The sequence below is a fragment of the Dipodomys ordii genome, unplaced genomic scaffold (assembly GCF_000151885.1).
Source record: "Dipodomys ordii isolate 6190 unplaced genomic scaffold, Dord_2.0 Scaffold20, whole genome shotgun sequence".
In the NCBI taxonomy this organism is placed as follows: domain Eukaryota; kingdom Metazoa; phylum Chordata; class Mammalia; order Rodentia; family Heteromyidae; genus Dipodomys; species Dipodomys ordii.
The window spans coordinates 16,720,317-16,740,324 of NW_012267236.1; the positions used below are offsets into that span (position 1 = coordinate 16,720,317).

The window sequence follows — 20,008 nt, forward strand, 5'->3', positions numbered from 1 at the left end:
AGAAAGTGGCTAAATACAGTAGGAGCATGAAGAACAACAGCGGTGTGAGGAAGGGAAGTTATTACGGAAATTCTATCATCTCCGCATCATTGCACTTCCCCAAATGCTGCAGTCTCCTGTTGTTTGGAGCGAGGGGTTGAGTTAGGCTAGCCTGCCATCTGGAAGCTTCCGCTCACTCAGGACATGTCCTGCCAGTACTAATCTTTTTGTCCATTGGAACTCTGCTAACAGTATCTTCACACCTGCCACGGTGTCCAGAGGATGCTGGGAAAATCTTGGAGGAGAGACCGGATATCAGAAAATATCAATAACCCGATGTCTTTTCAAGTTAGTATGCTCTCTCGAGCAAAATAAAAAACATAAAAGAAAAACTTGAATTGACCTGGGAAGGTTTATTGAGGGTGTTGTGGCTGTTTGGTGACAACGATGCCTGAAGCTTCAAGCCCTTTGGCTTTGTCAGTACTTTAACCTGTGTCAATGTCCTCCTCACTCTGACCTCAGAGTGAAAAGCACACAGAACTGGGGCCCAGGTGGGTGAACTGGTTTTCCTTGAGTACTGATACTCAGCCAGTGACAAGTTGACAATAGGATTCCATCTCAAATCTCCATCCTCACAATTCCATCCTTGGGATGTTATCCCCATCATGGGTCCCGATACAGTGGGAGAAATACACCACTCCTAAAGTCCTTCACCCTCCCATCCCCTTTCTGTCCCTGGTGTAATCTTTCCAAGGAAAGAGCTTGGGGCTCTGCTGTGTAGTGACCGAGATCTTGTACAAATAAACATGTCAGCCCTGCCCACTTAAATTTTCCAATGGACCTTTCCAGCACTGTGTTATTTCCCTAGGCGGCTTGTGTTCTGCTATAAATCATTCCCATTTTACATCCCCCAAATGTTAATAATAGATAATTATTTATGTTTCCTAGTTGATCCTGAAGTGGAAATGGGGAGGGGGCATCAGGAAGTGGGTGGGACAGAAAGGCTGCAGATTTAATTTATGGCTTTGACAAGTCCTTTCTGCTGGGCCTTCCTCCAGTGTTTATCCTGCAGTCACTGGTCACAAAAGTAGCTATATATCTTCTTGATGAAACACCAGGTTTCCTTCAGAACCAAAGACATCTCATAAATTTTGTCTTCTCCTTCGATTAGTTTAAGCTCATTTGGGCCTCTGGCAGAGTCTCCACACAGTCCCAAATAGGCTATTGGGAGAGCCTGCTGCCTTTGAAGACTGGATGAGTCTTGGTCTGATCAGCACAGACAAGAGCCCTTTGATTTGACAGCCCCTCTTCAGTATGAGCCTTGCTTTTGTTCCCTTTGGTAGGTTCACCAAAGCTCTTTCTTGACAAAATGCAAGCCACCTTCTTCATGTCCACTAGCACCCTAGAATGCCAAACATTCTACCTTGACCAAATATCAGAGTCCTTAGCAGCTGAACTTTCACCTTGATTCCTGGGATACCAGAATGTTAACAGTCAATATTCACCATCGGCAGCAACTGGAGCCAAAGGCGGGTCAATACATTCCCTCCAAATGATATTAATAGTGTATCTTCATTGATAAGAGAACAGTTTTTTTTCTATTACAGATTGTAGACACTCAGAATTTAGTGAGTTCTCCATAATCAATATATGAACGCAAGGTCACGGTGTCCACAATGCATTTTCCTACTTTTCCACAATAGCAGATCTAGAATAGGCCTTAAATCATTGCCCGGCTAATGGCCAGGATATACTTGTTTCAGGGCAACTAGAAGTATTAGTTTCTGAAATTGCCTGTGTAAATCACAGGAATTTTAACAGCTCCATTGTGAGATGGGCAGATCCTTGCTTTGTGTAACCATTCTGTTCCATTTCAGTGAAATAATTGGCAATGATTAGAAGTTTAGAGTGCAGTTCTCAGAGGAAACGTTACAGAAGAATTCATATTCACTGGTTACAACTGGAAATACAGGCCCCGTCATCATTTGAGCATTGCTGTGTGTGTGTCTGTGCGTGTGTGTGTGTGTGTCTGTGTGTGTGTGTGTGTGTGTGTCTGTGCATGTGCCTGCATTATGCACATGCTGTGTCACAAGTTTAGAGTTCAGTTCTCAGAGGAAACATTACAGAAGAATTCATATTCACTGGTTACAACTGGAAATACAGGCCCACTGTCATCATTTGAACATTGCTGTGTGTGTGTGTGTTTGTGTGTGTGTGTGTCTGTATCTGTGCGTGTGTGTGTCTGTGTGTGTGTGTGTGTGTGTGTGTGTGTGTGTGTGTGCATGTGCCTGCATTATGTACATGCTGTGTCACCTTTGGTGAAAGGTTGATCTTATGGTAAATATAGAACAGCAAAGCCTAGAGTTCAGAGCTCCCATTCACTTAACAAATGCTTTCAGAGGTTGTTGGTTAAATATAGTAAAATCACTTTAACCACTAATTTTTCAGGGTCCCTTTCAAGATGTCATTTTTTGACATCTTGAAAACACAGTACATTTTTGTTTTAAATGTGGCCAACAACTGAATCTGAATGTAGAAAATGCCAAAAGTATAGACCCCCCAAAGCTTCTCAGGGGTTGTTCTGGAGAACAAAAATGGTCATAGTTTTAGGATTACAAGAGGAAACCTAGTGCTGCTTTTCACCTGCCAGACAGAACAGTGCTCCACAGTGTGTCATCCCTGCTGAGGAGATAGGGAAGCCAGAGACGAACGATGTTGATGTTGATGAAATGTCAATAACCCAGGTGATTGCAGACAAATACAGATCTCTTAATGGCAGTGGTAAGGGTTGTTAACGGTATAGAAAGCCATCTGGGGAGATGGGAGAGGACGGAAGAGCGGAGTGACTGCTTCTTTGCACCCATTGTTCTCTGTCGCTTAGTCAATTTCCTCAATGAGGCATTGATTGAGCGCATGTTTGTTGAGTGTCTCCCATGGGTAGGACATCACAGGGGCATGGAGGACAAGAATACAGACACTGCCTCCAAAGATCTAGGAATTCAAAAGAAGCAAAGGGAAACCATCACAAAGCACAATGTGGAAAGTATCTTTCAGCCATTTCCCCAGCTGCTTACTCGGCAACACTTTCTTGAGCATGTACTATGTACCTGGCACTAAAAATGCAACGTCTCCTGAAACGAATATGGCCAGAGTCTTACATCTTAGGGGATCAAATCCTCACTTGTTAGTTTTGATTGTTTCGTTGGGAAATGAGATAAATCGTGGACCTCCATAAACATTTGGACCATTGTTGAATGACACCTTGGATTACACACTCCTTTTTCATTTGAAAAGTGAAACAGAGAGACAGACACTAGAGCTTCTCCCAGCTGTCACTCTCCACTTGGGACATTGGCGCCACTTGTGACTTAAATCCCCTGAGAATCTTCTGCATTCTGGCTCAGAAGGCAGGGCTTGGCTGTGCTGTTGGCACAAAGGACCTAATTATCTACTGGGAGAGGATGTGACTGTAGTTCTGTGACAGGGAAGGCGGAAGAAATCAGGTATCCCATAAGACTAACAAATGGTGGAAGAAAATGAGCCAACACATTTCTAAGCCCAGATGAAAGAGAGAACGATGGATTGGGTTTCTCCCACCATCTCCTACCGCTGCTAAACAGGACCACACGAGAAAATTTTTAATGGGATACCAGGAAATCTGCCAAAAGAAACAATTTCCCAGAGAAGGAGGCTGGGGACTGAGGGTCCTGTTTCACAGATCCTTGGCTTCCAGGAGGGCAGGATGTGACCCTGGGTGTGTGATGTAAGATGTTCACCACAACCCCCGCCCCAAGTCCACCTCCTCTGGGATAGAAGTGACACCATATGCCTAACTCCTTGTGGTCACATAAATGACCGTGTTGATTTGTTTCCAAAAGTGTCACCACCCCCCCACCTCAGATAGAGAAAGGAGCTACCTGCGCCCATCCTCAGAACCACTGCATGGACATCCTGTTGAAGAACTTATTTTTAAAGCACTTAAGAAAGTCTTCCATGAAAAAAAAGCAAAATCTGCTGTGAAATCTTTCCCCTTTTGTGTTTAAGTGACCATCAACAGGATGTTTTATTTTGGTTTTGCCATCTCTCCTCTCCCAGCCCACTTAGTTTTAATTCTGTTCCATCTGAAACTTTTCAAGTGGTAATTTGCAAAGATGAGGCCATGTGACAGCTGAGATCAGAAGGCTTCTATCCTGGCATCCCGTATTTCTTCCTTTCACAGGCTATCGGGTAATTACATTCAATAGTCTGAACTCTTGCTTTTCTTCTTCTCCAAATAAATATCTCTTGAGGAAATTATCTTTGTTTAGCTTGTGATTTTTTGATACATTCATCAAAGGGTGAAAGGATTTGAATTAATGAGGGGTTGATTTTTATTTGTTTGCTAACCTCTTTGATTTGTACTCTTTTTTCCTGCTTCTTTTTTCTTCTCTGATATCATTCCCACTTAGAAACTGCCAACATTTCCCTGAAATTCTGGCAGTACCATTGAAATGCTTGCTGAACTTAGAAGCTTCCTGGACTGTGGCTTTCTACATTTAAGACACATATGGTATATTGAGAAAGGTTTGGGAAAGCACGGACGGATAAAAATAAGATGTGAGTCATCTTATGAGTAAGATCATACCTGAGAAAACATATCCAGTGTGTTTGGAAAATGAATCAAGGGGTACAGAGCTAATGGGGCCAAACAGTTCTTTCCCTCCTTTAGTTTCCTGCGCTAGCCTGTGTTTTCTGTCCTTGACCGATCTTTTCCCTCTTCCTAGTCCAGTTCTGCTTAACTCAGTCTCCAGCCTTTGTCTGCACAGTACTATCTTGGTGGATGTACTTCCTTTCATTACCTCTGGTCCAGTCCCATCCAGACTGCATTTAACTTCTCTACTCTTCCCCAACTACCTTCTTCATTTCCTGAGCCCTGGTGTGCATGAGCTTCATTATGACCCCATTTCCTAGTTGAAATCCTTCCATCTCTAGAAAATAGAGTTTGCAAAGTGTCTGGATAGCCAATAGGTCTAATAAGTCTTCTACACACACACCCTCCCTCTCTTTTGAGAATTGCCATGCAGTGATTCATGTCACTCTTCCTTCTCCCAGGAAAGTGTATGAATTTCTTAGGCAAGACCAGGTAAATAAAGTAATCTAAGAACCAGCGAGCATCATCCCTCAAGAGTCTGGCTTGAAGCCTCTGGTTTAGGCAGTGAGGAAGAGTCATCATCTTGGCCATCTGCCTTCTTACAGTGCTTGGCCTCGCTGGACCCTTTGTCATTAAGGCCACTGCCCACTTCGTTACCTGTCTGCAGATTCTGTCTTTTATGTTCTAAGATAATACGAGTGACCATAACACTAGTGCATACCCCTTTGCAAGACCAGCCCTTTATTCTCCCACAAGACTGATGGAAACAGGGATTCAAATTGATTAGGACCAAGAAGCGTTAGACCAGGTGCAGCTCGGCCTTAATCTTTCTGTTTAGTCAGGTCTGTTGGAAGCTTCCCGGTGTCTCAGGATCTGAACTCTTTAAAATGGAGATGTATGAGATGTTATCTGAGCAGCACCTTTGTTTTACATGAAGCATGTACTTCTCCAGCAGTCTGAACACCTAACCTATTTTATGCAATTGTGGGAGAAAATAGAGTGAACATTTCCCAGCTCACAACCTCCACCTATCAGCCTCCACAAAATGCCCCTGGGGACAAGAACCTAAATGTACTCTCGGGTACAACCAGTGAATTCACCGAAGAGCTGGCAGAGGCCACTGCGTACTCAAAATACTGCCTTTCATTTCTGTGAGCTTGAACTTGTCTTTTCTTTTTGTGGACAATGGTCATGGCTGAGACCAAAGATTAATAGAACAGGTGTTTTTCCAAAAAAATGGGTTTACTGCATGTCTTTGCCAGAACTCTTGAGTACACATTCACGCTTATTGAAGTCTCAGTGCTTTCTGCATGTCAGTGTGTTCCAGAATGATGTGTCACTATTGTGATGCTGAAGGAGTAATTATCCAGTTTCTAAAGCTTATTTTTTTATGTGGAAATAAGAAAGAGAATGTTTTTCCATCTCTACTCAGGTCTACAGATTTTCAGTCTTCACCGAAATATTCAGCAATGTCCACTAAAAGTCAACTGACTATAACATTTCAGTTTTCTCAGATCTGAGAGTACAGTGAAGGAGGGGATTACCATTGCTTAAAAATAGTTAAGGAACTCTGTGCCACTGGCTTATGCCTGTAATCCTAGATACTCAGGAAGCTGAGATCTGAGAATCACAGTTGAAAGCCATCTCAGGCAGCAAAGTCCATGAGACTCTTTATCTCCAATCAAACTGCAAAAAGGTAAAAAAGGAGGTGTGGTTCAAGAGGAAAGGTGCCAATATTGAGCAGAAAAGCCAAGTGTGAGCATTAAAGCACCAATACTGACACAAAAAAATGGTTAAGTAAATTTTATGTAAGGTTTGTTTTACCACAATCAAAATTACGTGATTTTATTATAAAGAGCAATTTTTAAAATTTAAGGAAAGTTGATTCCAAAGGTAATATTTATACTTTTTCCCATCCTGTGCATACAGCAGCTATATAAAAGAAAGCTTTTTTATATAAATAAATTAACAAATGAGTCACCAGAATGATTCTAATTTGCTATTTAAGTTATGTGCAAAGATCATTGGATATTCTGATCTGAGTCACAGGCAGACACTGTGTTGGTTATCTCTTCTTAGCTGCTTGTTATGTTAAAGAGTAGCAACCAAACCTGCAGGGAGGAGATAGGATTATGTAGCAGGAAGACCTGATCACTGATCCTTTCAGAGCAGTTTATAAACACCAGCCCTCTGTGTCTTTTATTTCTCTGCCTCCTAGATGCCCAGCCCACAGAAGGAGAGAGAGAGATATGGAACCAGATCAGTGCTGTCCTCCAGGATTCTGAGAGCATCCTTACAGACCTGCAGGCTTACAAAGGCGCCGGGCCCGAGATCAGAGACGTATGCCAACCCTCTTGTGATCTGACAGCACCCTGGGAGGAAAAGGAGAAACTACACACACACACACACACACACACACACACATACACGCACACTCACATATGTACAAGGATTAACTAATAGTCCTGGTATTTCCTAGATTATTAGGAAAGTCAAGATGCATATATAATGTGTCCTTTAAGAAGATGTATGAGTGGCTCCTTTTAGTTCTGGTCCATTAACTTGAGCCCATAGTGATACAGTGTAAAGTGTTAGCTATTCTCAACTCAGATCTTCATTTGATGAAGATTCACATTCTGACAATAAGGTCAATAGATTACTTCTTTTAAGAGAAATATACCTGTAAAAGCTGTGAATAAGAGTTGACTTAAGAGTCAAGAGTTCTGGGGTGATGTACTTCCCATAGCCTGTGACAGTTTGGGTTAGGTTTCATCACAAAAACAACAGCTGTAAACCATCTTGCTTTCAGTAGAATACAGGTACCTGTTGTCTTCAATGTCTTAGGTTAAAAAGAAAAAAGAAAAGCCAGGCGTCAATTGCTCAGGCCTACTAGCTACTCAGAAAGCTGAGGTTCTGAGGGTCATTGTTCAAAGCTAGCTTAGGCAGAAAAATGTGTGAGACTCCATCTCCAAAATAACCAACAAGAAGCCAGACTGGAGGTCTGCCTAAGGTAGAGCACTGGTTGACCAAGAGCAAGTGTGAGACTTTGTATTCAAGTCTTTTCCAGAAAAAAGAAAAAGACAAAAAGCATGGAAGAAAATTCATAATTCCTTTAAAGAGAAAAAAATCACACTTAAACACATTAAGATTCTCTTCTTTGCTTGTTTTCTTTGTGTTTGTTTGAGACGGGGCTTCTTGCTATGTTGTCCAGATGGGTCTTGAAGCCCCTGGCTCAACTGATCTTCCCACCTCAGCTCTCAAGTAACTGAGAACTACAGGCACACACTACTGTCTAATGTGGGGATAGTACTCCTAGGGTACGTGTCAAAAGACACAGACACATGTCTGTATGAATGCACAGACATGCACACACACACACACACACACACACACACATTTGCACACACATGCTTGCTCACCACTGTCACAGCCACCATTCCACTGAGAAGAATTCCACCATCATCATAATCCAAGACCCAGATAAGACCACACTGCTCAGAAAGCACTAGTATCTTAAGAAGGTTTTCTTTTTTGTTTTATGGTGGTACTGGATTTGAACTCAGCATTTCACACTTGTTATGCAGGTGCTTTACTATCTGAGCCATTCCTTCACAATCCTCCTTGCTCAGCCTCATGGGTAGTTTTCAAGACATACACATATCACTGAATTGTCCAGCAATTGGTTGAGATGTATCAAGGTCATAGTTTGTTTGTTTTGCCCAGGCTGACCTTTGACCTCAATCCTTCTAATTGTACCTCCTGGTAGCCAGCATGAGCATGTTTTCTTGGTACAGAGGTCATCGTTTAGGTAACATAAAGACCGGCAAGAATATAGTATATAATTTAGAGAAAGGACAATATGTAATCTACCCTTTATAACAAATCATGGCTCAACTTCGGAAAAAGCCAATGCTAATGGAGAACTCACATGTTCTGTTTCAAGATGAAGAGACTGAGACCGCACAGATCTACCTGTAAAACCATTTGCTTTGTGTTCGAGTACTAAAATTCCCTTTCAAAATAAGTCCATTAGGAGACTGTTCAGTGAGTCTTTGTAAAGCAAAATAATACCCACTCACAAAGTGCACAAGGATTGCATTTTTTTAACTGAAATCCTTCCTCTATCTTAGGACATTTCAATGAGATGTTTATTACTACTCGTAAAACAGACCATTCTGCCATGTTCTTTGTAGGCAATTCAAAATCCCAACGACATTCAGCTTCAAGAGAAAGCATGGAATGCAGTATGTCCTCTGGTTGTGAGGCTAAAGAGGTTTTACGAGTTTTCCATACGGCTAGGTGAGTATGTTTATCGTCTCCACGTCCCACATGTGAAATTCTGTTTTGCAATTGGAGAATGTAACAGCAACAACACTGTGTACTGGAAAATGTACTACTGCCATTCACTCTGCCTTAAGAGGCCAGTGTGGACAACTCTTGTTACTCTCATTTCTTTTAATCCACCATAATCTTGCTTCCCTTTCAATCGCTGGCACATTGGGAGTGTCCTATTGGATGGTTTCCCTTCATCTCATGCTCAGCTGTCACACTCTTCATAGTTACTATAGGTTGATCTCATCCATGAATATCAGTAAATTTGGAAATTAAAGGTTACCTGCTGATCCACAAGGAGCTTAGTTGGCTAGCATCATGAAATAAATTCAATATAGTAAAATACAAAATAAACAAGTGTGGTTTTCTTCCCTAAAGCTTTAAAAACAAAGTGAGCTATACAGGGACGGAGTGGCTCTACAAAATCCAGAATTAAGCTAGGTGTGGTTAAGATAGCAGCAAGGTACCTTACAATAGTGATGCAATCTCTGTTATCAACAAGAAATTCATGCAAGAGTTCATTACTTAGTGTAGCACATCAGGAAAGGAAACGAAGGCAGTAGTTATATTCTACTCTACTTTTTCCATGAAGCAATTGTCACATTTTAGCTGGAAAACTAACACTGAAATACTCTGGACAAATAAAAGACCATGATGTTGGGAAGACTAGAAGCTAAGACCAAGAGGAGTCCTTCAATGCACCTTCAATGCCAGCTTCATTAAAAAAAAAAAAAACAGGACTTCCTTAGATTTTTCAAATAGAAGAGAAACCAAATGCTCCCATGTTTCCTCTAAGTGTGTGTCTGAACTCACCAGAGATTCCAAGAAGCCCAGGTTCAGCTTTACAGAAGAAAGCCTTACCACTCAAAACTGGCTGTCTCTAATGACAGTGTCTCCCTAGGCAGACATGTTTAACCAAGGCTAGAGGGAAACCTTATAAAGATGCTATGAAAGGCACATGTAGCGTGTGTGTGCCCGTAATGTATATAAGGATATAAAGGATATGCAAAGACAGCATTGTCAAGTTTCCCTGTAAAGTGCCAGATAGTAAATTTCAAGTCTTGTAGCACGTCTTGTGTGTTTCACAGCTACTCAGTCTCTCCCACTACAGCTGTACTCAGGACACGAAGAAATGAATGGCTCTGTCTTTCCATAAAAGTTTGTTTACAAAAACAACAATGGACCAGATTCAGTCGATCATAGTTTATCAGCCCCTGTGAGAGAAGACTAGTTTAGATGAACATAATAAACACATAGAAAGTTTTCAAAAATCTGTAGAGAAATATTTAGAAATGGTTGAGTGGGAAGAATAAAATCATCATAAGAACAGTGATGGAAGCAAATATGCTAATAGCTTTGTAGAAAGAATTCCTAGAATTGGGTTCAGTGTAGAATGCAGAGGAAAGCTGGAACAAGATCAGAATTCTTAACTGTCGAGCAGGTGACCTGACCCAGGTGTCCAAAGCTGCTGCTTCATCTTATCCTTGTATTATGGGTAGTGCTCATATCGTACACAGGATCACACAGAAACATACTCCTGGTCTTCACACCCTATCTAGGATTGACACTATAGCTTTGTGGATGGAAATACAGGGGGAGGAAAAACCCCTGAGATTGTCCCATAGGACAGACCGTGACCTTTGAAGGATCTCTGTGGATCGCATGAGATTAATGCCTGGATCCCTTTGATTTTCAGAGAAAGCTCTTCAGAGTTTATTGGAATCTCTAACCTGTCCACCCTACACACCAACCCAGCACCTAGAACGGGAGCAGGCCCTGGCAAAGGAGTTTGCAGAGATTCTGCATTTTACCCTTCGATTCGATGAGCTGAAGGTCAGGAGAAAAGCACTGTGAATGTGTTACATACTTATGTCATGTATAACTGCTTAAATCTCTCCTGCCTGAGCTGTGGGTGGGAGGATCGAGTACGATGGTAACCTCTTCCCCAGCAATACATCTAATATAGTGAGTATTTGCATTCCGTGTGGTTAGAGTAACTTAAGATGATGATTTATGTAGGGATGTTCAAATCTGCCAAATGAAATAAGAGCAAATCTTTTCAACTGTCTGTTCCTTATTGGGAAAAATATACTTTGCCTGAAATCTAGCCCATAATTAAAATGGGGCATACTTTAGAATAATGAACTTATGAAACTTTATTTTTAAGCAAAAGTTTCTCTGACTCTGGCATGACAAAGAGATGTTTCAGCATATCATAAAATCTGCTGCCTGGGCTTCTCATGTTTATATCCCACCTGATGCTGAGAGATGGGCTTCTCTTATGAATTTCAGATGAGGAACCCAGCTATTCAGAATGACTTCAGCTACTACCGAAGAACAATCAGTCGCAACCGCATCAATAACATGCATGTGAGTCTCAATGTCTCCCTTCCGTAGCACATTTCTCCATGACTCTGTTGAGCAGAGCTCATAAGGAAGACATCTGTTTATACTTCAATAGCCAGAGGGTGGTATTTGATTTGGGGGCTGTTTTGGGGTGGGGTTTTTTTTGCTTTTCCTTTATAATTTCGTTTTCTCTTCTTGTCATCAGCTAGACATTGAGAATGAAGTTAATAATGAGATGGCCAACCGGATGTCCCTTTTCTATGCCGAAGCCACACCAATGCTGAAAACCCTTAGCAATGCCACGATGCACTTTGTCTCTGAAGTCAGTGAATTTGTGCAATCGGGGGGGGGGGGCTCTTCTTAACTATGCATAAAAATCACCATCAAGGCTAACGCATATTTGTGTCTCCCATTTAGAACAAAACCCTGCCAATAGAGAATACCACAGACTGCCTCAGTACAATGACGAGTGTCTGCAAAGTCATGCTGGAAACTCCGTAAGTGGCTCTCGAAGCACACTCAGAAATGCTATTGATGTGGTGATGAGCAGGATGATAAGGTAGAAGATGGTGATATAATAATGATGATGACAGCATGTACCCTTGGTACATATATATTTGTACATATATAAGCATATAAAAGGTTACGTGTCTGTTATCCACTTCAGTTTCATAGAGCACTATGTGAACCCCGTGTCCTTATGTCCATTTTATAGCTGAAACAACTGGTTGATAGATTTCACAAAGGATTCTTAGCTTACTTGATGGTAGGACCAGACACTCCAAGATGCTGTAAAAGATATGTATGGAGCAGATAGAAGGACGAGTTAGATGACTGAATCTTATTATAAACATCTTGCAGGCAAGTAGATAGTAAGGTTATTACACAAGTGATCATTTCCATCTCTGTCTCCATCTCTTTAATCTATCTCCCTCTCTGCTTCTCTCTGTCTCTCCATCTCTGCCACTCAGTCTCTGTCTCTATCTCTGTCTCTGTCTCTCTGACTCTCTGACTCTCTCTGTCTCTCTCTGTCTCTCTCTCTGTCTGTCTCTGTCTCTAACTCTGTCTCTCTGACTCTCTGTCTCTGTCTCTGTCTGTCTCTGTCTCTCTGTCTCTGTCTGTCTATCTCTCTTTCTCTCTCTTTCCCTCCCTCTCTCTCTGTAGTTTCTCTGTGTCCAAACAATTTGTAGTTACTAGGGGCTAGATTTTAAAGAAAATAAAAGTGGTTGAAGAAGACACAGTATGGTTATGGGAAAATCCACGCTCAAAGTCTAGGGTCTAGTTTTGTGTGTCCCCTTACTGTGCCTACAAATGAGTGATTTGACCACCCCAGGCTTCCTTGCTTTCTTCCTCCGTTGAAGTTCCCAGCCTGCCATCCACTTTGCAGAGGTGCCAGGAAGGGCAAAGATGTCGAGAGTGCTTTAGAAAATGTCAGGTTCTGCTCAAATGTAAGAGGGCATTAATTTCAAATATTTCACTTATGCCAAAGTTAAGATGATTTATTCCAAGACAAGAATAGTAATCATCTTCATTGTGGGGCCATTTCCTAATGAAATAGATGCTAAGAAAGCCTCTGCAATTGGCCTTAATTATCTGAGTCATCAGGGTCCCTATCAAGGTAAGTGAACAAAATTCAAACTCCACACATACGCTCAGGTCAGTGAATACTACATAATTTCTTTGAGGCATCTTTGTTAATCTAGTTCATCTGCAGCTTGTGTCTTAACAAAGGAAGTTACTCTGAATGGAGACATGATAGCCATTCTGTAGAAATGAGCCTGATTCTTTTTCTCTGTAATGAAGCCATTATTCTCTATAATCTTGGACAGCCAGAGGGACCTGCTATAAAATATTCAGGATTGATGGGTGGAGGAGTGATGTTCGTGATGAGCTGGCCACTGAAGGGCAGAAGGGAAGGGAATTTACTGCCCTCTAATTTACCTTATTTTTGCGCTGAATTGCCGGTTGGATAGATTCAAGGAGAATTATCATCGTTATTCTTTTCAAGAGTGTATTAACCTGGTTGTTACAGGCCTGAGATTGTTCTCCAGGGGGGGATTAGAAGAGAAGCCAGTGTGGAAACCAAAAAGCCTATGTCCCAACATGGAAGTGATGCCTGTACCCCATGTTTCTCTCTTTCAGGGAGTACAGAAGCAGGTTCACGAGTGAAGAAACTCTGATGTTCTGCATGAGGGTGATGGTGGGGGTCATCATTCTCTATGACCATGTGCACCCCGTGGGGGCATTCTGCAAGACATCCAAGATTGACGTAAGAACGCCATGTAGTGCCATTTCCAAACAGGAGCTTGGGGATGCCCCTGGATAGACTCTGCTTCTCTCTCACTGACCTCTGTCCCCACTGAGAGAGCCCTCTTCTAGTCACTGTTCTTACAGCAAGAACCCCACTCTTCCTCACATGTGTATGATAAGATTTCCAGCCTCATCTACATAGTCAGAATACTGGGATGCCAATATTCTTGACCTCAGTGGAGCTAATAGAGGATCAGCCCCTAGCTGCACACTGCTCTTCAGTGACCTTGTGTGTCCTGCCAGTGTGTCTTTTCTATCTTCTGTGTATCTTCATGTGAGAAGAATTGGAAGGTAATGGATTTCAAGGCACCATGGTCAAATGCCAATGACCTTCCAGATTTTTTTTTCTGTATCTATGTACCTGCTGTCCCACTTAGTCTTCTGCTTTTCTTGTCATGTGTATATGAGCCTGGGCTTGAATGAACCTGCCCTGACAGCCCTTTTCATCCTCTCCAGTGGTGTATTTCTTCCCTACACTCCTCAAGAGTTGCCTCAAGCAAGAACACATGTCCTTTGCACTGTAGATATGCCTTCCTTCTTCTCTGGTTCTCAGAGCACTTACCAGTTTGTATTGCTGACCCTTCCATTGTTTCTAAGATTTTGACAAGGATAAGGATCATGATCAATATATCTAAGGTCTGCTCCACTGCCTAGTATGGTATCTGGCTCAGAGTGAATATGAATGATGCTCAGTCGATGCTCTGTAGAGCCTTTCCTGAATGAATGAAATTGATGAATGAATGACTTGGTTATGCAGGTGCTTTCCTGTTGATTTCAGGATTCACATCCCCATCCTGCTCCAGAATTTGCCTACCAAATAGTGCCACCAACCCAACAGTGTGTTCCATATAAAACGTTCTAAGTGCAAACTAGGAGCTTTGGGTCCTTACTGTGGCATGGCGCACACAGGGTGACACGCTCTGTCCATTTGTCTGCACGAAACAGTGTTTTGGATGCATCAGAACTATCAACATGAAGTGTAGATGCCTAGAAGGGCTATAAACTTGAAGAATGGAGGCAATTTGTAGGTGAAAAATGTAACTTGAATTATTATTTTGAGGTCCTGGACCCTAACTAGCAAAGCTAGGCACAGTTCTTCATTAAATTATGATTTCCATGCTAATTATAGCTGTTTGCTAAGGAAACAAATATTTATTATAAAAACATTTTGAAATGTGGGAAATCAATATATACAAAGTTAAATTAATCTGTAATAATCTCAGCATAGTCCTGAGCACTATTAGTATTTCAGCAATCATGTATCCTCTTTTCACATGTGGGTTTGCTTAGCAAATTAGGACCCCACATACATAGTATTTTAACAGGTTTTGAAATTTTGCAAACAGTATGTTATAAGCTTATGTTCATACCAACAAATACATTGACTGGTGTTTTCATACTCATAACCAATCAGATTGATTATAAGTAAGTATGAATAGTTCTATAGGTATCATTTAACTATGAGCTGAGTTTGTTACCTGGAATTCATAACACATTATTTAACTTAACACAGAGCCAGGAGTTTAAAATATGCTGGATGTCCCTATGCCTTCTATCCCTAACCTTTGAGAAGCTTGACTACATATCTGTTGCTGAGTCTTTCTGTTGAGGTGCTATGTGATGTTCATCTTCAGCTGTAGTGTTGATGACGGTTCTGTTTATTTAGGTCAAGAGAGGCCCTTTTACTGAACTTTGCCTGTGTGTCTAAGAAAGCATCAGGTTTACCAAGCACAGCACATATTTGAGATGGGTCCTTTTCTGTAATAATATGAAGGGTCTTCTCACAGACACTAGTCTGCTGGATTTATAAGTCCTTAGGGCATCAGCATCCACAGGGAAAAGACAAGTGTTGATTTAAGAGGTCTTAGAGCTGTCCTATGCAAGTTTGCACAAAGATAGTGCTGTGGTTTGCAGAGAACCAGACACCCAGGTAAGGGAAAAACCCATTCTGCTTAAGAGCAGAGATCAAGTGATGTTTGAAATAGTCTTGAAGAAGGTGTAGAATTTTCCCAAACAGACAGAAGGAATGAAGAGTAGTCTGAGTAGACAGAATCATTAGAGCAAAATTACCAAGACTCCAGGGTATGAGTCATGTAGACAGTAGACAATTTGTGGACCAGGAAGGGGTGACAAGATGTTTTCAAATAATCATTTTTTAGATTCTTATGAAACATTTTATTACTCTTTATGTACCCATTTTATAATTACTCTTTACCCATAATTCCAGACCCCACTTCCTGTGGACACCTGAAACATGGCCATCCCCAAACCAATGAATCTCTTTCCCTACACACATCTGTCCTCCTTGATTCTCTACTTTCAAGTATTTCCCCATTCTCCTACCCAGTAGCGAAGCCAGAAACCTAGAAATTTCCTCTCTCAGATTTCAGAGAGTACTGTCTTCATCCTCAGGGTCTCCACACCCACTGCTCCACACCTCTGATTACACCCATCCAGCACATTCCATAAGCCTTTCTGTGTCTGAGTTCCATATGTTGTTGTTATGATGGATAGACGTAGACACTAGGATAGACTGGATTTCCAGGATATTAACCAAGCGTTGTGCTTTTCCCTGCTAGATGAAAGGCTGCATAAAGGTATTGAAGGAACAGGCTCCGGACAGTGTGGAAGGGTTGCTGAATGCCCTCAGGTGAGTTGACTCTGTTATAGACTGACACGAGGCAATCAGTCCTGCAGATCTGCTGTTGGAGACCAAGAACCGTGTCTTCTAACAGGTCTGCTCTTCCCAGCACCCTTTTGGTCAACAGAATTTTCATCGTTCCCCTTTTATAGAGGAGATAAACAGAGATGTAGAGAAGTCAAATAACTTTTCTGACATCCTATAGTGAAAGACCATGCTAGGGTCTGAACCTGAGTCTGAGGATGGCACAAGGCCCATGAGCCTGGTTCTTGGCCTCTTTGCTTTGTGGATCCTGGAAGCTCCTCAGAAGAAGAGGTTCCTGGGTCTTACTTCCCTCTTCAGCAGTGGTTCCCATACCTGGCTATACATGAAGATTATATGCATAGTTTCTGGAGACATTGATGCCCAGACTTGGACCTAGCCCACATGAATCAAATCTCTGGGTTGATGTGCAGGCACCCATTCTGTATTTGGTTGTTTTTTGTTTGCTCTAAAGTCATCCAGATGATTCACAGAATCCAAGAACCTTGCAATGTACTGACATACACTACATTCAAATATAAATAAATATGATATATACAGAAAATGCATATACCATATTTCAACATTTAGGTTAGATACCTAAGTATTTTGCAACTATGGCTCACTCCAGCACCTCACTGCTAACAAGTAATGCCCAGACACCTCTACTCTTCCAAAGGATGCAATTCTTAATCCACTTTAAGGAGAGACTCTTTAATTTTTTTTATCTGTGATGCATGTAGAAGATTTCACTGACTTTGACTAATTTGTAAACTGTCCCAGTGCTAGATTGCAATCTAGAAGGCTTGTAGTCCTAGCTTAATTTCCCTCTGTTTCACTCAGTGTTATATACATGCAGTCCATTTACCAAGTCAAAGTGAACAGATCAATGTTATTCCATCTACATATAGTCAGATTTTACATTCCATCTCTAAACGCAGTGTCTCATTTAATCCCTACAATTTATGAATGTAAAGCTGATAGATCATACCCATTTGATAAATGGGGAACCCTGGATGCACATGAAGTGGTATGGAACTGAGGCCGACACTGTTCTTCTGGGTGACAAAGTCTTCAGCCTTCAGAATACTTGTGCTATTAACATAAGAACCTTGCAAATTCTGTAAGTAACCCACAATACTTCCATTGGTGACCATTTAGCACCAGACCAGCTTTCCATACAAAGTAAGAAGATTTACTGGGAATTTCATAAATTCCAAGTGTCATTCAATCTGGCAAAACTTCCTCAAGATCAGGGCACTCTGTTAGGCCTTAAGCCCCCTTGAGTGTTGGGATTTGTGTATCCTGCAGACACATGATTTTTTAAAATGCATAAGCTTTTGAAGGAATCACACACACCTAGACTGATGTCACAAATTGCTCATAAATTGAAAGGAACAACTTTGTGATCTACAGTGAGACTTTTAGTCTCTCTGAATCTTGGATTTCTCATCTGTAAAATTAACCTGAAATTCACCTGAAACGTAATTGTACGTAAATTGCAGCTCCCATGGAGTACTGATTACATGGTCAAGATATTTTGTAACATGGTAATTGTTTGCATGCCTTAGCACAAATGATTCTGCATCAGGCTAATGGGAGATTGAAGAGTGCCCCCGAAATTAGCTTTTCCCTCTGCATTTGTGCCCATTTGTGGTGGTGAAGAGGATGATCAGGGGCTGGGAAAGTGGCTCAGTGGTAGAGCGCTTGCCTTGCATGCATGAGGCACCGCATAAGTAAAAAAAAGCCAGAAGTGGAGCTGTGGCTTAAATGGTAGAGCACTAGCCTTGAGCTAAATAGCTCAGGGACAGAGCCCAGGCCCAGAGTTCAGGCCCCACGGTGGGCAAAAAAAAAAAAAAAAAAGAGGATGAGCATCGCTACAAAAGTAGAAAACCAAGAAAGTTATTTGTCAGATATCCATATTTTAAAATTGTGTGTGTGTGTGTGTGTGTGTGTGTGCGTGCGCGCGTGCGCGCGCGCGCGCGCTGGTTTGGGGGCTTGAACTCAGGGTCTTGTGCTCTTGCTTAACTTTCTTGCTGTCTCTACCATGTTAGCCATGTATGTTCTTCCTTTTTCTGATTTATTGGAGATAAAAAATCTCTCAGATTTGTTGGCTCAAGCTGGCTTTGCACCAGGATGTTCAGATCTCAGCCTTCTGAGTTGCTGGGATTCCAGTTGTGAGCCACTGGTTGGTCACATTTTGGAATTTATGATTCAGCAAGAGTAGTAGTTAAAAGTCTATCTCCCTCAAAAATTAGTCCTATGGTATCTCCTCTATGTAGTTATTTGGTTAGGTAGAAAAAAAAGATTCATCATGCCAACTGCCTTTAGAAAAAAGAAGGAAATATTAGCTCTTGAGAATACAGAGAGCACTGAAGTGTGGCTCTTTGTCTAAAGAAGCAAGACCATGTGTTTGATGTACAAATGCCAATTTTTCCCCAGAGGTAAGGATGGCTGGTGAGTAACTCCTGGATGCTTTTGCAAGGACTATTTTCTCACTGACATTCTGTTTCCATCAGGTTCACTACAAAGCACTTGAACGATGAGTCGACTTCCAAACAGATTCGAGCAATGCTTCAGTAGAGCCCCGCTCCAAAAAGAGGATCTATGTGCTGACCTCAGAAGATGTATATGTTTACATAATTTAATACAGATTGATGTTAATACTTGTGTATTTACATAACCATTTCCTTCTTGTCACTGAAATATATGGACCTTAATTTGTATCCTCACTGACTCAACCCAGCAGAGCATAAATTGACTTGAGAGTCTTACCTTTGATGTCTGAAATGAGTCCCCTTCCCCCACCCCCTCAAACCCTTTTCTCCAAAGGCCAAATTTGGAGACTTTGATCTTGGCTACTGGAGTTCCTTTAACAACACCTGTAACAATCAGAAATTCATAATCGTTTGTCATAGTAGTTTAATTCTAGATGTGTATAGTTTATCGAAACACAAAAGTATTTGATTTCCTGTACAGGCTCAGATACAAGAAACACAACTGTTATCCTCACAGAGGAAGAGAGGAATCCAAGAAAAGAAAAATGCATGTGGAGAACCAAACCCAAGTGTTATAAATTCAGCACGCCCCCCTCCCTTTTCCTCAGCCTGCAAAACCCACGTGCAGTTTTTCTGTTTGCACGTGTTTTATTAAAAAATCAGCATTTTCCCCTTTCTGTCTGGATTTGTATCCCTCTAATGCTCCCTTTTAGTTTGTAAGAAGAAAATTGCCTGCATTGTAATCAGGAAGGAGCAGCAGGGATAAATAGATGGGTCTTACAGCTAGACTGGCAAGAGTTATTGTCTTGAGTATATTTGAGAAAAATGTTTCCAGGACAGTCTCTATATACATCAACTGTCTACAGGGACAGGGATTTCCCTGACTCTCACCTTGACATCGTAGGTATATTTACTGACCTCCCAATTATCTCTTGAGTAACTGGGCACAGAGCTCCTTCAGATACAGAACTTTTGTTTTTCTATCTTTATGGTTGATTTAAGAACGGAGAGACGTATGGCACTGATTTGTCACCAGAAAAGGTTTGTCACTAAGGGAATTTGTCACTAAGGGAATTTGATTTGTCACTAAGGGAATTTAAAGAGAGAGAATGATCATTTTTCTGGTTATCTGGTATTTTAAAAGTGACTCCTTCCTATGACAACTTATTGAAGCAAGAAAGCTGTGGTCAGATTACCTTGGAAAAGTGGTTCAGCTCTCTGCAGCTCAGCTTGCTTATTCACAAAATGGGC

General features: G+C 41.5%; 1 protein-coding gene across 6 annotated transcripts in view; it reads left to right on the forward strand.

Moving 5' to 3' along the window:
- The window catches only part of Fam49a (family with sequence similarity 49, member A), a 90,757-nt gene extending 71,588 nt beyond the window's left edge, over nt 1-19,169 (forward strand). For all 6 annotated transcript variants that reach the window (XM_013013768.1, XM_013013765.1, XM_013013766.1 and 3 more), the window contains 9 exons: nt 6,828-6,949; nt 8,803-8,908; nt 10,638-10,774; nt 11,234-11,311; nt 11,493-11,609; nt 11,705-11,784; nt 13,430-13,556; nt 16,177-16,247; nt 18,779-19,169. In XM_013013768.1, the coding sequence (XP_012869222.1) occupies nt 6,828-6,949; nt 8,803-8,908; nt 10,638-10,774; nt 11,234-11,311; nt 11,493-11,609; nt 11,705-11,784; nt 13,430-13,556; nt 16,177-16,247; nt 18,779-18,842 (902 nt within the window). In that variant the 3' untranslated portion in view covers nt 18,843-19,169. The remainder of the gene's footprint in view (nt 1-6,827; nt 6,950-8,802; nt 8,909-10,637; nt 10,775-11,233; nt 11,312-11,492; nt 11,610-11,704; nt 11,785-13,429; nt 13,557-16,176; nt 16,248-18,778) is intronic.
- Nucleotides 19,170-20,008: the final 839 nt, after the last annotated feature.